At 30.9% G+C, this 17,019-nt stretch overlaps 1 protein-coding gene across 3 annotated transcripts in view; it reads left to right on the top strand.

The window, feature by feature from the left end:
• Positions 1 to 17,019, top strand: part of Dop2R (dopamine D2-like receptor) — a 163,858-nt gene that overhangs the window by 3,227 nt on the left and 143,612 nt on the right. For all 3 annotated transcript variants that reach the window (XM_089179802.1, XM_089179803.1, XM_089179801.1), the window contains exon 2: positions 3,835 to 4,990. In XM_089179802.1, the coding sequence (XP_089035928.1) occupies positions 4,109 to 4,990 (882 nt within the window). In that variant the 5' untranslated portion in view covers positions 3,835 to 4,108. The remainder of the gene's footprint in view (positions 1 to 3,834; positions 4,991 to 17,019) is intronic.

Raw genomic sequence — 17,019 nt, 5'->3', positions numbered from 1 at the left:
TTTTCATGTTGATGTATTATTTTTGTTTGAATGTACTTATTTAGTAACTTACTAAAAACATAAATTTCGATGTAATAAATATACGAATATTATTATACTAGCTATTATTACAGTGAATTAATTCATAATTGTTCGATATAACACTTGCATCGGTTACTTGTTAAAATGTTATCGCATCTGATATATCAGGAATAACTAAAATATAAGATTATTAATAAAGCATGAATTAGATACCTGTTGCACACGAAACTCGTGTACGAAATACATTTGAACAAAAAAGAAGTAACGAATATACAAGTTTAATTCGTTTTAAGCAACGTTACATTATTATTACCATCTTTTTTTTTAAATACTAATTAACACTTCGTAGATGATAAATATTTAAGAGACAATTTTAATGAATAATTAAAATAATATTTAAAGTAATTTCCAATTATTTTCTTTTACGATTAATTGTAGTTTCACAGAATACCCTAAATCACACATAAACATACAACCATAAGTTGTGAATCTATTAATAACCAAAGTTATTTTCCACAATTCATCAAAGTCATTCCTTCAACGTTACCACCCCCGAAGGGATATTTTTTTCTTATGACAGATATATTGTCTTTCTTTTTTTCTTTTCCCCTTTGCAGCTGCAACAACGATAATCCATCTTACGCGCTTCGATTTCATCTTTGAAAAGAGGGATTGAAAAAAACGCGAGTAAGAAAAGAATTGGATTGAAAGGATACTTGAAGTTTTTGTTAAACTAAAACTTAAGTTTTGATATTTGTTACAACTCTTATTGACTCGTGTAAAAATATTATTTTGTTAAGCAAAATAAATTCTCATTATTACCTAAATTTATATTTAATATTACGAAATCTAGTGTATGTGTTAGAATGAAAAAAAAAGAAAAACTAGTTTTATCTAATCGAGAAAAGTAATACCGTTCGTGGATGGAATTTTTATAGCAAATAAAATGAAAGAGATAGAGAGAAAGAGAAAGATAGAAGTTATAACAGTGAGGGGTTTGTTCGATATTGGTAAAAGTTCGTAGATTATAAGTCAAGCTATGGACAATTTCAGGATAGCAAATGGATCGATTTGTATAGGAAAATATATTCGATCATATATTAGTATTCGTAATTATACAGAAGTATGACGTCAAACAGATCATCCCTAACCCTCACCATTATATAAACCTTTTCATAATTTCAATCATTCGAATAAACCTTTTGAAAGATTTCAACCTAAATTGAAGGAAAAGGACAATAAAAACGATGCATAATAATGAAAGATATCAAGTTTCATAACGTTTCATTTTATTTTTTTGTAACCTAATCGTATCTTAATTAATTGATCTTGCTGGTAACATTAATTAGTGATATAATTAAAAGTTGATATTAGGTAGACGCTAGAAATACGTGTACACATAGTTTTGATTGATATGAGTTACATTGAGTCAGAAAGAACGAACGAACGAACGAATAAACGAACGTACGTGATTGATGAAAACATATGTAGTCGTATAACAAGGGAAAATATACATGTACGACAGGGGATGTCGTGGAAATATTGAGTTGGCAAATAAATAATGTTAGAATTTTTAATACAGTTCCGAAGTATATTTTACTTGCTGATTTTTTAAATCAATAACTCTTTTTATATCAACTCTATATAAACATGATTTTTCTTTTCTTTTTTAAATATTAAAGTATTGATTTTTAGATCCTTTTTGTAATCCAGATAAAAAAAAGAAAGGAACATTGAAGGTAAAATAATTTATATTTTAAATCAACTACAGATTGTTTACATTTTCTATTGGTCAAATAAATAACAATGTGACAAGCGGTAGGTTTCTATTTGAATATTATTAAAGAATAATTTTCTTATCATTTACGATAATCAAATAACAAAATCTAATAAACACGTTGTTATTTGAATTTTATTAAAGAATATTTTTTGTTTACCGATTAAAGATATAAATAAAATGTTAAAAAAAAAAATAAAAATGAGTCATTTTATTTAAGCAATTAAAACGTTCCTCTTTTAGATAACAAGTTACTTTTCGAATAATATTATAATAATCTTCTTAAGCTAATGAATGACGGACGCATGATACATTAACTTTCTTAATATCCCCAAGACCGTTATACGGTTCGCGTCGTTATTAATTCAAGAAACTTTCAAAGACCGAGGCTGCCTGAATAGGAATTTATTAAATTTAACGAGCAGCTTGAAAGTCCACGTTAGTTCTTCTCTCTGATATAGTTGGCAAAATTTTACTACTTTATAAAAAGAATTTTCATTCTATCGTATTTTCTATTCCTTCGATGATAATCATATTCTTTGTATATATCTGATCTATTCTATAAATTATTGCATAAGAAAGAAGCGAGAAATAAAAATCAATAACATTTGATTTGGAATTCTGTAGAAAAATTTTTACTTGAAAAATACGAGATTGAATATTAGATGTTTGCAATTTAAAAATCGTTGTGAAATCTTTTGGGACATTGGTGGTGGTTGCCATGTTTACATTTCTTCGCGATCAAATTCAATCTTTCCTTTTTCGAAAATAGCTTTCCAAGGAATGGGAAGCAAAGGTCGCAACACGTAAACTAAAGGAAAATGTGCTGAACGTGAAAGAAATGATGTGCGTTGAAGGAGAAACGTTAGAGGGTGCGTTCGATAAACGTTAGGATAAATCTTTACCATATCACTGTACAAGCTTTTATTCAGTATAACACATTTTATAATTCATTCTTACAATTGCATTTGAAATTTTATTCCTTCATTTTCTATTGAAACGGAAGAACGATAAATGCTTTAAATTCATTTGGAAATTTAACAAACCTATAATTGATAAAAATTTACTTGAACAAACCTTATGATCCTTATTTAATTATTTTACAAAATAGAAGAAAAAAATAATAAAACGAACTCAAATAGTGGAATGAAAAGAAAATTCATTTGTTCGGACATCGCAAATTTCTATGAACATTTATTCAATTGAAAATTATTACGAATTAGTTACTTTATCCAATTTTCCAAATATATATTTTCGTATTTTTGTTTTCCAGAAACGAGGTTTGGGAATGGGGGTGAGGGAGTTGTGGTTGAAGATCGATAGAAAAACCATGTGGGGATAAGGAGGTAATTTTTGTTCTTGAGAGGGTTCAGAATTCGTTTTTCTTTTTCTCTCTATCTTTTTTTCTTCTGTTTCTTAGAATAAATTTTTCCAAAAAGGTACAAAGACCACTTCGAACGAAAGAAATGTTACAATGACTAACCATCTGTCAATTCGCCCCCTTTTCCCGTATTTTTGTATCTTCCATATTTTTTTTTGTTACCCCGAAAGAAAAGTGCTTTACCTCGGGAGAACTCAATTTCGAAATAAAAGAAGTTCCGTTGTTTTTAGTTTAATTCAACCAATCGAATCCTTGATAGAACCTAAATTTGTAACTTTCAAACGTTTTACTTATATCGATAATAAAATATCTGTCCTTGGACCAATACCAACGTTAAAGTATTTGGAAACGTTCTATTATATAAAAGTTTGTTATCCTAAAAATGGTAAGATCTGGTAAAGAAACCATTTGCATATAAAGTATCTTAGATATTTGCCAGAATATTTCGGTATCGGTTAGATAGGCAAAGTAGTGCATGAATAACAGCGAATATTTGGCCTTTTTAAACCTTGAAAAGAATATCTTAAAAAAAAAAAAAGAATTGTGTCAAAGGAGAAGTGCAAGTGCAGTTATATAACAAAGAAGGTATTCAATTTGAATATATGAATATCTAAGTAACAGTGTGTGTATTAAAATATTTCATATATTGTTTCAGGAGTCATCAAGAAAGAAGAATAAGAAAAAGGATAATATCGTGAAAGTTGTGATTGGTGATTTTTGAACGGTACGAAGATAAATCGTGGAACGAAGGGTAAGAATTAACGGAGGTGTGGGTGAGGAGAAACAGGAGGAGGAGGAGGAGGTGGAGGAGGAGGAAGAGGTGGAGGAGGCGGAGGAGGAGGGTAAAGTGGAAGAAGACGAGGAGGAAAGCGAAAAGCAGAGAATGGCGGAAAGATCAAAGATCTCGTGATCGGTGTGGTGGTAGCAGAATGGAAGGTGGAAGGGACAACGACGATTCGTTGTTTCGGTCGATCGTTCGAAAGCTATCGTCGAGGGAATCGGTGATAAGTAGTGGGGTTGAGGGGGAGGTAGATACATCGAGATATACGAAGATCGGTAACGGTGTTAGGGAGGTTGTAGTGCCGGCAAGGAATACGTCAACAACTACGACTAGTACGTCGAATACGATAACAGCTACGATAACAACGACGAGAACTCATTCTAGGGAGTTCAACGAGATTGCATTTGAGACGATTTTGGAACGTACATTCGACATGTCGAGAAACGAAAGCGACACTGTCGCGGTAACTGCGGCTACTGGGACAGCTTCTGCAAATGGCGGAACGGCAACTGGGGTTATCGTCGTAGAGTCAACCAGTTGGTTCGACGATACTCAAACGCCAACGAGTACGGCAAGCTTCGCGTCGTCTACACCAAACGTTTCATCGAGTTATTCAAGTTCAACCCTAATCGACAATTATACTCTAATATCGGATTTATTCGTCTTCGACGATCTAAACGATTATATCAATCAGTTAAATTACAGCGCATTCGCTAACCTCACGGCCTATTATGATGGCGGTGGTAGTATGAATCTAAGTACCACCGTTAATTGTACTTCCTCGATAGTCTCTGCTAATGACACCGAGTGCAATCCAACCTCGGTAGACGAAAAGTCAAACCCCAGTAATTGGTGGGCCCTCATACTGGTTATCGTACCTTGTCTAACCCTATTCGGCAATGTCCTCGTTATCCTGGCTGTTGTAAGAGAGAAAGCCCTTCAGACTGTCACCAATTATTTTATCGTCAGCCTGGCGGTTGCTGATCTACTAGTAGCGGTTCTTGTCATGCCTTTTGCTGTCTACGTTTTGGTGAGTCAAGTTTATGATTTATTTTATATTTTTCTTCAACGGATAAATTGTCTTCTATAATCATGTTTTAAGAAAATAATACATTCGATAGGTTTGCTTATTACGAAGGTGTCAGTTTAAACATCGAAATCCATTAACCTTCTAACTCGTTTACCGATTAGAAACTATTTCTATGTGTTGGTACATATGTAGTATATACACATACATATATGTATCTATATAAGTACGACTCGATATACGGAAACTGATCGAATCGGAAAAGTGTTAAATTCCTAAGGGACGATAGGAAAAGCCACGCGTTTTACTAGAATAAAACGAAGAAACGGTGTATTTTTGTTAAAGGCTATCTGCCTCTGTTTGATTGGCTGAATCAAATAAAAACAAGATTAGTTAATTAAGCTTGTTTGAACGATCGAACGATCGAACGAGACTTTCGCGTCTTGTTGAAAATGTGACTATAAAAACCAGATAATTATAACCTCTTTGATAGCTGACCTATTTTTATATAGAATACCGTTTCAGTATACTGAAGGCAAATATTAAAACTGTAAAAGAAGAGTAAACGATATTAATATCGTATAACTATGAACAGTAAAATGCGGCTAAAAATCATAAGAAAAATTTCATCAAATTTTGGGAAATTTAATTTATCTTTTTTTTTTTTAAAGATTAATTTCAGTTTAAGTTAAAGATTAAAAGTATGGTAGGAAACTCAAATGTGATTCTTTTGAAAGCAGTAATTTTGATATTTTTTTTTTTGAATACTGCTAAAATCTAAAGAGTATTTTTTAATTAAAAATAAATGATATTAATATTTGATAAAATTTTGACATTATTCATTTTTTAGTCCAACATTTTGTATTTTATCTTGCGAGAATGTTTGAAAAAACAATGGACGTTCATCCGTTCAAAAAAAAATATTCGTATGATTTGTGCAATATTCGTGAAGTTCAACATTATTTTCTCTTATCTCCCTTTTACAAAAGATGGAAAGGGAAACATGATGTGACGCGGGATCGCGTGTCATAGTTCTAGCAGGTTTACATGCTTCAAATTATATTTGTTAGAATCACTCTCGGGAATGCAATGGGGTGCAGTAGCATGCATCGTCCTTCACGGTGCATATAAATCAGAACGTTTCATTGCCGTTCCTCGAAATTTCTCTCGTTGATATAACCTCACCTTCGAAATAATAATTATGTGATTACTGCATCACGACTAATAGATGAAGGATCTATACGAGTTAAACGTTGTTAAATATTACTTCATATATATATTTCTGTATATATATAAATGCAGAAGTAAAATGTATATACGTTATATTATTTCTTATGTAAAATATTTCTCCGTATGTAATATACCAAATTTACATATAACGTAGTAATAATAATAATAATTTAATGTAGAAAGTCTTTACGAATTTAAAGTTAGAAACGTTCCTTCTTGAATGATAATGAATACTGAATAAGCAACAAATACTTTTGTAATTCTGAAATTATAATTCATTTTATTTTGAAAAATTTATTTCTTACTTTGAGTTAGAATATTTTTCATATTTCCTTAATATATAAATTATTATTAGATTTGGTGTTAAATAATTTTTCTACCGACACAATTGTGTTGCAATTCGATGAAAATTAATATTCGACCACTTTGTACGATGTTGAGAATGCTTTTAATAATTCTCAGCTCTATGGATTGCGTTTTGTACAAGGTGTATGTATGTAGCGCTTGTGTTCATGTCGCATAAAATACGTAGGAAATCAATTGGTAGACTCGAATGGCCATTTACAAACACAGAATGGAGGCAATTAGTCGAACGAAGTAATTGGCCAATTTCTATTTTCAATTAGATCAACAATTCTCTTTTTATGTTTTTTTATTTTACTTTTTCTTTCTTTTCTTTGTTCCTCCTTTAGTTCCTTTTTTGAGTATTTCTTTACTTTTTCGATATAGGGGGAATAGATAAAAGTAGAGAATAATGGAACATTATGCTTTAATAATAACGTTTAGCTTGGAACGAAAAATATTCTCCATTCTCTTGTGTTAGAAAGAATTTTTTATCAGGTTCTAGTAGAGAACACGGCTTTATATTATAAATTACTCAGCATCGTACCTCGTCGATATCTCGATGACTTCGTACACGAGTATACGAGCAATCGAGTGGACGAACACGTGCTTAGATAGAATCGATGATAGTACGATTAGTTAATTAAAGTTGCAAGCTCGGTGGTTGGTTCTCCTCGTTCATGAATTTCAAACTGATTGTATAGTATATATTATATTATCCTACAATTATTTTTATGGATATTGATCCTTGTTATCAAATTTTGTAATATGATAAACAATTAACCTAATTTCTCGAAACAATTTATTCAATTGCTTTTGTTTATAAATATGCAAATAGAAATATGTTTACAAATATTTTTTTCTTGTTTATAATATTTCGATAGTATAAATAAGCGGAAAAATTATCGAAAAATTTAATTAACCCTAATCGGATCGTATCAAACCAATGATAATACGTTTTATTAAATATATTGGAATAAAAGTGGAAAGAAAATCTAATGAAAAATCGATAATCTTTTTTTTTCTTTATAATTTCACATATCCAACACAGGTTCTCGTTTATGGGAACCTATATATATTCGAAGGATAAAATTGTAATTCTCTCTCTTCCTCTCTCTCTCTCTCTCTCTCTCTCTCTCTATCTATCTATCTCTATCTCTATACTCTCTTTCTCTCTGGAGGTCGAATGTAAACAAGATGGAACGTGCTAAAACCTCCTTTCGTCCGCTTAACCGGTCGTTCACGAGTTTCGCATTAAACGATTTACCGACATATTCGGGCAAGTAATGCACCACGACGATAATGCCAGAACGACGTAAGCGTCCTGTTTGGTTGGTGCACTTTAGTTTTATTGTCAATAACACCGACTCTCTTACTATCATCAACTTTTAACTTAAACTTAACAAATTATTTAAAACTTCTCTTAAAATGTATGTGCGTGTTTTTCTTCTTCTCTTTTTTCTTTTTTTTTCAAATCTCGAATTCAAAGACAATTCTCATGTAAGATTTATGATATAACCGCGTGTGCAGTACTTTTTAACGATTTAGAAGCCGACGAAAACTTTTGAACTTTGTCAAAGAAATTACTCAAAACTTTTATTAAATCAACGAGATTAAAATAAATTTTCTTCTTTTTTTTTCTTTATTTTTTTTTTTTTACAATTGCACGAACTTCAAAATTTCAAGTACTCGATCCTTCGCGGTAACATTTCTTTCTTACCTTTTGCTTTCACTCGTCATTTTTTTTATTTCCTATTTCCTTTCTCTTCCTCTAACTGTTCCTCATGGTGCCAAGGATTTTTACTTTAATACTGGAAGAGAAATTGATACTCTTCTAGGCGAGTTCGTGTCTTGAATTCCGGTAAAATATTTTCAAGACTTACGTCGCTTCTCTTTTTTTTTCCTTTTTTTCTACTTTTCGTTCATTCCTTTTTTTTCCATTTTAAGTTCTTTCTTGTGACTAAAAGTGTTAACTGTTGGAAAAGATTTCCGGCATGTTTGGCATGAATTTTTTCGTTAGAAGAAATTGTAAAAATTTTAATAATTGTTCACTTCATAATTTTTGTATCTATTTTTAATTATTATTGCATAAATAAGTCGATTATTATTTGTACCTCTTAATTTATTTCTTCAATTGTTTTATAATTTAGGTAATTGCAGAAAAATCAAAACTTAAGTATCATTGATTTAGTTCTCTCCGGTAAATGTGCAAAAAATGAATACTATAATATCACTACAAGAATAAATTTACTAAAAGGAAGAAGAGTTAAAATATCGAGATATAGGAGACACGAAGAGATACGAAAAGAGTTTCACACATTTCCTATTCGAATTTCCTTTATACAAGGATGTATATCTCAATTCCAACTTGTCTTCTTATTGCTGACAGTTAAAATCCCTTGCCCTTTTAAGGGTCAAGTTACATTTCTTCCACTATCGATTTTAAACGATAAGAGAAAAGTTATTGGGATTTAAAGATGGTACCTACGTGATATAAAGAAGTTAAGAAAAGAAACGTTTACGAAATGGATTAAGAAAAAAAAAAAGAAGAAAAAGAAGAAGAGGAAAAAAAGGAAAAGGAAGAAAAAAAGAATAAAAAAATTTGTGAAACATTTGGAAGTAACGCGAGCGTGACCACAAGCAATTTCAAGTTGAACCTATATCTTATTCCTTGGTCAACGATATGGACTGTGTTATCAAGGGTAGGTCTCGATCTGTGTAAGTAAAGCGAATACTGGGGTTGATGTCAGAGAACTAGAGAACTGGATAGAGGTTTTTGAAGGGTGGGGATAGTAAATCGCTCTGGGGCAAGGTCTATGTTAATAACGGAGATCACTCGATCGCATGGGAGCTTATTACTCCAGCCGTCAGCGTGCCAGGGTACTTTTGATTGTACCTTTTGCTTATATCGGCATACTACACGTCCTTCTATTTTGTTGTATCATGTCGTTTCGTATCATGAAGTTGTTTCGTGTTGTTTCTTATTTTTTTTTTTCATCGTTAATAATTTTCAATCTATAACTATACTTGTGCATGAATATTAATAAGGATTTGAAATAGAGAACGATGAAGTTTTCAATTATTTTTTTGTAACAAATTCCATTAATCCGGTGATAAGAATAAGGAATGTGGTTTAGCCTTGAAAGAAAAAAAAGCTCGCTGCTGAGAAGTGTAATATATATATATATATATTTCTTTTTTCTTCTTTTCATGACGAAAATATTCTGAGACAAATACTGGACAGTTGTTTTATTGTTCTTGTTTCTTATTAAAATGAATATTTAGAATATTTCTTCAAAAAATAAAAACCATCGCGTTTTCTTCCTTAACAAATCTTACTATAGTAAATGATAAGAAAATAAAAATTTTAATTCTCTTGATAACATATTCATGCTGTAGAAAACGCTATTTAACTTTCCTTACTTCGCGAGACTATTTATTCTTTTGCAAACATTTCAAAAAAGTAATTTTGAATAAGTATTTGCTGTTTTCTCTAACATCTTCCTAAATAATCAACGAATGATCGATTTTCAAAGTTTATGCATTTTCTTTATGGAAAAAAAACCTTGCTTCTTTATACTTTGATATTAAAAAAAAAGATAAACAACCAACAATTATTTACCACAATTTTATATTTAATTAATATTTAAATGGGTCAAATTATCAGCGCTACCGTAGAACAATCTATTTCTATTGAAGGACAATTTTTAAATTATTCTTTTGTTGTTTTTTTAATTATATTAAGAAAATGTAGAATCGATTAACAAGAACAACAGATATCAAATGAAATAAATATAATTAAAGTAGCTGTCTCTGACCAGTGTGGTCAATAAACGGTGCATAAGTTGTACTGCGAAGAAAACTCTCATGCATTCTGGTTTGAGAAGGGTTACCCAAGAGAAAAAGGGCATTGCTGAGAACCCGTGCGAAAGTGTGCACTCGCGATAAATCATCACGTTATAGTCGAAGGACGGTACTCTTCATGCCAACCGCACACATATCCTCGACCATCCAGTCTCCTTTTACTCTCATCCTACTTTTCTCTTTCAGTCTTACCAATTGATTTTTCCCCTATTTTCTTTCTTTTATTATTCCATTTCTATCAAATCCGTTTCATTTCTATTACGATTTTTTGTCACAATCATCGTCAGAACACAATTCTTCTAAACTTCAAAATTTTTTTTTGTTTAACTAACTTCCTTTTTTTTGTTTTAATTTACGTACTTTATTATTTTTTTTTGTAAACTCACGGACGAATTGTGATTATAGAAATTGTATTTTTAACTTTAATTTTTAGTTTGAATAATTTCTTTAATTTCTTTCTCTTTAAGACTATACTTAAAAGATGAGTAATAATTATTGAAATGTGATTTCAAACTTTTGAATTTAGAGTTAGCCTAATTTCTCCTCTCTTAGAGTATCTTTATATTTCTTTTTTCTTTCTTTATCTCTTTCCAACTATACGTAAAGAAGATCGTTAAACTCCGGATCTTTGAGAACTTGCCAAGCACCTGTAGAGTCTTGACACTACGTCTGTAAAAAGAGGATTACTTCGTGAGAATAGAAAACTTTTCAAAGGCGAACACCGAAATGATTTGATTTGCAAGAGATTAAGATCATTTCTATTTACAAAGTATGAATATTCTTTTATTCAATAGAATCTCTCGTATTGTCCCCACGTTTTAAATAAAATTTCATTAAGTTCCCTTATTCGAATAATAATTCATCTTTACTGCTAATATCCAATTTTTATTACAAAATTATAAAAACAATATTTTCCATATATCCTCTGAATTTAATTTCAATTTCCAATTGTTTGAGGGTACCCATATACCGGGTGAACCATTTAAAACAGGTCACTACGATTATTCAAATTCTATTGGTTATAAAAGAAAATGTTTTCTAATACAAATCTAATTTTGCCTTTTAATTCTCTTCACACGTGCATCTGAAAAAATCTATTAACGTTAGATTATGCTACTATTGAAATAAAGTATGTTACGTTTGATGATTTTTTATCTATTTCCAAATAGTAATTAAATTATTTAGGGTGACCTAATTTAAAATTTTTCATCCTGTATATATTTGTAGAGTTTACGATAATCGTAAACTAAAGGTCAGATCGTTTTCTTGGTTCCATATCGAACTATCATTTTCCTATAAATACTATAGGCATATCTTCCAAACGATCGAACATGTCTCGCACCTATATATCGTTATTATCGTTTGGACCTCAGATATCCTGAGCATTTCTAATACTATTCTATATAGTAAGGGAAAAGATGCTTCAAGAATGCGGAAGTTGTTAATCGCTCTTCAGGAGAATCTTGTGAAGAAAAGTTGTAGAGGGCTTGGAATGAATCATGGGAGGGAACCTAAACGTTCTCGTACATCATTCTTGATCCACGTTTTTGAAGGGTAACAAATTGTTTATATGAGATATTTCATATTTGTAGTTTGTATTACCAAAAAGAAATATTTGTAAATTATCATATATATTGGATTACACAAAAAGTTTGTACCGATTTATTGTTAGTAAATGCATAGATTGTTTGAACAAATATATAGTTCGCAATTTCCTTTTAATTTAATAATACAATAAAATATATATTTATTTTTTTCATGTAAATGGATTACAAAAAAAAAGATGCATAATTGTCGTTGATTTTTAAAGAAACGAAGAATAATAAAAGATACTTGAGAAAAACAATAAAAGATGATTGAAATGTGGCGGGCAATTTGAATTTTTGTTTTAACACTTATAAATAGAAAATAATGTAATACAAATTAACTATAATTATTAAACTATTTAAAATTATTTTTTTACATTATTTTAATAGAAATAAACAGTAAACATTTGTCTCTTTCATAAGTCGACAAGCGGTTTATGGGGAAGTCCATATATGTATATACATGCAAATTTGAGTACATATACATTCCTTATAGGTTTACATAGAAATTTGATTACTATCTTCTTGATAAATCGGTGACAAGTATATACATAAATATACATATACATGTATACATTGGACCTAGTGCGGACCAATGGTAATTCGATATATCGCTTACATGCACTGAGTTCAGCGTGTACCGTTTAAGGGTCAAGTTAAATTGATTCCAAAGCTCGGCTTATCGTCGACTGCACTGACTCGAGTTACGTTTCCCTTTCTAGTCCAATGTTAAGATCACCTCGAATAAAACACGATTTTGGTATACGAATTTTTATAGGTTTAGCGATAGGAAAAAGATCGTTGGAAGCTTTTTCTGTCAAACCATCTGTTAAAAAAAAAAAATAAAAATAAAAGATTTATATCAGGACTATTTCACAGCTTGTGCAGTTTCCAGTTCATCCTTCACAAAAGTTATCAGAATTTTTGGTGTGGATTTTTTTTTCATATATCGACTGTATGAAATTTGCAAGCTTTTATCCGTTTGAATTTTTACTCATTCTAAAACGGTATTTGAGATATTTGTGATAACTGATAAAGAATGTTCATATTTATTATTTTTACATATCGCCATGAACTAAAAAGATTAAAATCGAAAAGTCAACGTTTTGAAGATTCAATGAACAGAATAATAAATGTAAAATGTATTTTGTATTCTTGAAACATTTTATCTGAAAATTTTGGTAGTATCCACATTTGATGAGTGGAACTATTAAACTAACTTGTAATTGAATTCTCACAACGAATTCATCTATCTAGATTACGTGACCTCCGACACCGTATTGGCATTTATATATAGAGCTCTTGGATATTACCCTCCGTGAATTAGGCTTTGCAAACCAACATGCTATTTCTACGTAATGTAACATGGTTATGTTAACGTTAAATAATTATCACAATGAATACTCTCCTCATTTCGCTACTAAATTATAGGTTTCAACACAGTGATGGATGTTACTGCTAAAAGCATTCCAATTTACACTGAACATTTAAAAAAAAAAAAAATTTCAGTTCCCGAAGAAATAAATTCTATTTATTACGAATATTATTTTTGTTATACATATGTAACCTTCGGAAAGTTATATAAACAATAATCAATAAATGTATAAAAATAATTTGATCGACTTTCATAGATAACGATGAGATAGTCTAACGGTGAATTTCGAAGAGGAAGATATGTTGAACTTATATATGATGCTTTTATGCAACAAAACACATTTCATTAATTAATTAACAATCATTTAAGGTATATTGAACTTTCTCAAGGGATGTTACATCTCCACTCTTCCATCTATAAACAAACGCATCTTGTAATAACTATCGATCGATGTATCTTATGCATATATACACACACAACACGCATATATCATACTAACACACTAGAACTTTTGACAATCTCGTTAAATTGTTGATCGTGGATTATATGTCACACACACACACACACACACATTCTCCCTTTCTCTTCCCTCTTTTTTCCTGTCGTTTAATAAATTTTATCGTTAGTGATGCCTAAAGAGTTTCATTTCTAAAATTTAAATAACATTTATCATCTACTGAACAAACTTTATCATAAATTCAACAATAAAAAAAAAGGATGAGTATAAATAAAATAAATAAAATTGTAATTAAAAAACTAAAATATTGTTGACTCAAAGGACAGGCAATGCTTAGATGTAAAATTTTGTATCAGTCTTCAGTGACGGGAGCATTTAACTTCTTAAAAAGATATAAAGGAAAATTTATAGCTAACAACATAAATTGTAGCTTGTTTCTTCGACTTAAAGAACGACGCACGTCTTCTTTCGTCGTCCTTACCGTTGTTGTCCTTGAAAGAAGAAAAATATTCGAAAAAAGGGGGAGAGATCCGTATTTGACGCATAAATTTTGACCAACGAGGAAATGAATCAAAGGATAGAACGCTTTGTTCATGGCATGCTATTTTTCAACGCTAGTTTTGAAACCCGCATCCGCATCGATCAAGGAATGCACGGGCATCCCTCGACATAATAAAAAAAGATATATATATGTATATATACATATACATATAAATCTTGCTTTGATTTGTGGACACTAACGATGGTGTTGGATCGAATAGCTGACGTTATCCATTTTTTCCCCTTTTTTTTTTATTCTTTTTATTGTCCCTTCCAACCCCTTATCATTCGTTGACCATGAAAGCTGATCTTTTTATTTCCTTCCCATTTTTCTCTTTCACTCTTTCCTCTCTCTCTCTCTTTCTCTCTTTAACATTATTATATCATCGAAGGAATAATACAATGACAGGTATGGAACGATATGAAAATCATCCTCCATTAACGCATCGCTGAGTTTCGAAAAAAAAAAACGATGAAACCGAGGATTCGATAGATAATACGAAATTAAACGTCGACGTCGTGACACCTGATTTATCGACTACTTTTTCGATTCTAATATTATACCGTAGGGGGTGTACAATACGAGAATCTATTTTTCTTTTTCCATTCTATACTATGATGATATTTTTCTCTCGACTAAGAAGCCAGACGTGGAATGAAAATCGGAGCTTCGGGGAAAAAAGATCGAATAAATTCAATCGGAAGTTTACTTCAGTGAGAGTAATTATTCATGCTTTAATTTTTTTTTTATTCTTATTGTTTTGTATACTCTTTAATTTTTTCACCATTTGTTTAATCTCCTGAGAATCTTATTCCCTTGGAAGCTAGAATAGTATATCTTATCTCTTTGCTCGTCGTTAGCCTGGTGTAAATAAAATGCATCCGGTTGAACGGAGCAGAAGGAACTGAAGTAAAGTATTAGGTATGTGTATATGTAGATAATAAGTATGTATGTGTATTATGTGTATGTGTACGTGCAATGTACTGTGGTTGTTAGATATTCTCGCTCGATATTATACGCATCATCTTTAAAAGAAAGAGAGAAAGACAATCTTCATTGCCATTTTACACGAAATACGAACCAAGTGCCATTGAACGTTACCAAGAACCATTGAATTTATTCTTGAATATGTTTCAAAAACCTGATCAGGAACGTTTCATATATTAAGTCCTACATGATTTATTACGATTTGAAAATTATATAAAATAAGAAAAAAAAATGAAATATTTATTTTTTAAGCATAATAATAAAAAGTATCTTGTTCTTAGATTTTTACTGTAAGTTTTAAATATCTTCTCTGACAAATATATTTTAACTATACCTAAATAAAATCTTTATAATTATATAATATCTAAACTAATTTACGTTATAGTAAATAATATAAATGAAAATTATTATTATCTAAAACTGTAATATATTATTAATTTGTTTGTTTCGTGACGTGAAAAATCGAAACTTTATCTGAGTAATACCGTAGTGTCAGTTAATGTTAGGGAGAAGGATACTCAGCACCATTTCCTTCAGCACTCCTATCGGAAAATCGACAAAGGCAACTCTTAAGGATTCCATTAAAGTCGAAAGTTGAGATACCGTTAGTTCGAACGTGGGTGTTCAATGGAAATGGATTCCTCATTCGAGTCCGAGAATGACGTTCGTTTCTTTATCCCAAGACGGGAAATAATCGAAATTCGTTCGAGAAATCTTAAAAAAATAAAAAACTTCTCTATCTTGCTACATTACTTTAGATTTTTCAAATAAAAATAAGGGGAATATTCGTTATCGGTATTAAATATCTCACTCTGACACAATTTTTATCAACAACCATCTTCGAATTATTTAATTATAATAATAATGATAATTTTATCGTTGTCTTTATTACAAAAAAAAAAGAAAAAATAAATAAAAGGACTTATCGTCGACATAGAAAAAAATGTAATCTCGGAAAAGCGTTAATCTCTTTTCTCTCTCTCTCTCTCTCTCTCTCTTCCTCTCTCTCTGTCTTTCACTCAGACAAGACAGACAGACAGACAGACAGTATAAAAAACATTAACTGGAGCACACGTACGAACGCACACATGTAGTGCAAGCAGTCGTCCCTTTTGGTACGAACACGTGGTAATTAATGCACAGGAGGATGGATCACGGACAAAGGGTTGATGGTGGACAGTGAAAAGGGCTTGTGTCGTGGCAATCGCTGGGAGGAAAAGCTACTTCGTTCCTATCTTTTTTTATTCTTCTTTTTAATTCTTTTTCGTTCTTCTTTCGTTTTATTTTTATTTTGGTAAAAGTATTGCTGATAAAATATACCTGACTTGTTGTGTATGTGTACCTGTATAAAAATTGCTCGTACGTGCGTGTGTGTGCATGTGTACGAATTTAAATGTATTCCTATATGCATCGACGTTGAATGTTCGATGTTGAAACGTTATCATGTATAAGAATAAGTGGAGGTGGGAAAAGGGAGAAAGAAGGAAATTTCATGCTTTGAAATTCTCAATGATTCTCAATGGCAAATGCATTAAAGCCGACGTCATATTCCACCGTCGCGGTACGGAACGACATTTCGTTCGAATTAAATTCGCGGAAGAAAAAAGTGTGGGAGTATCTCGTAAAAGTTTACGAACGGCGAAAGAGGAA

The sequence above is a fragment of the Polistes dominula genome, unplaced genomic scaffold (assembly GCF_049000335.1).
Source record: "Polistes dominula isolate Pdom_NZ unplaced genomic scaffold, Pdom_raw_medaka contig_49, whole genome shotgun sequence".
NCBI lineage: Eukaryota > Metazoa > Arthropoda > Insecta > Hymenoptera > Vespidae > Polistes > Polistes dominula.
This window is presented reverse-complemented; position numbering and strand designations above follow the sequence as displayed.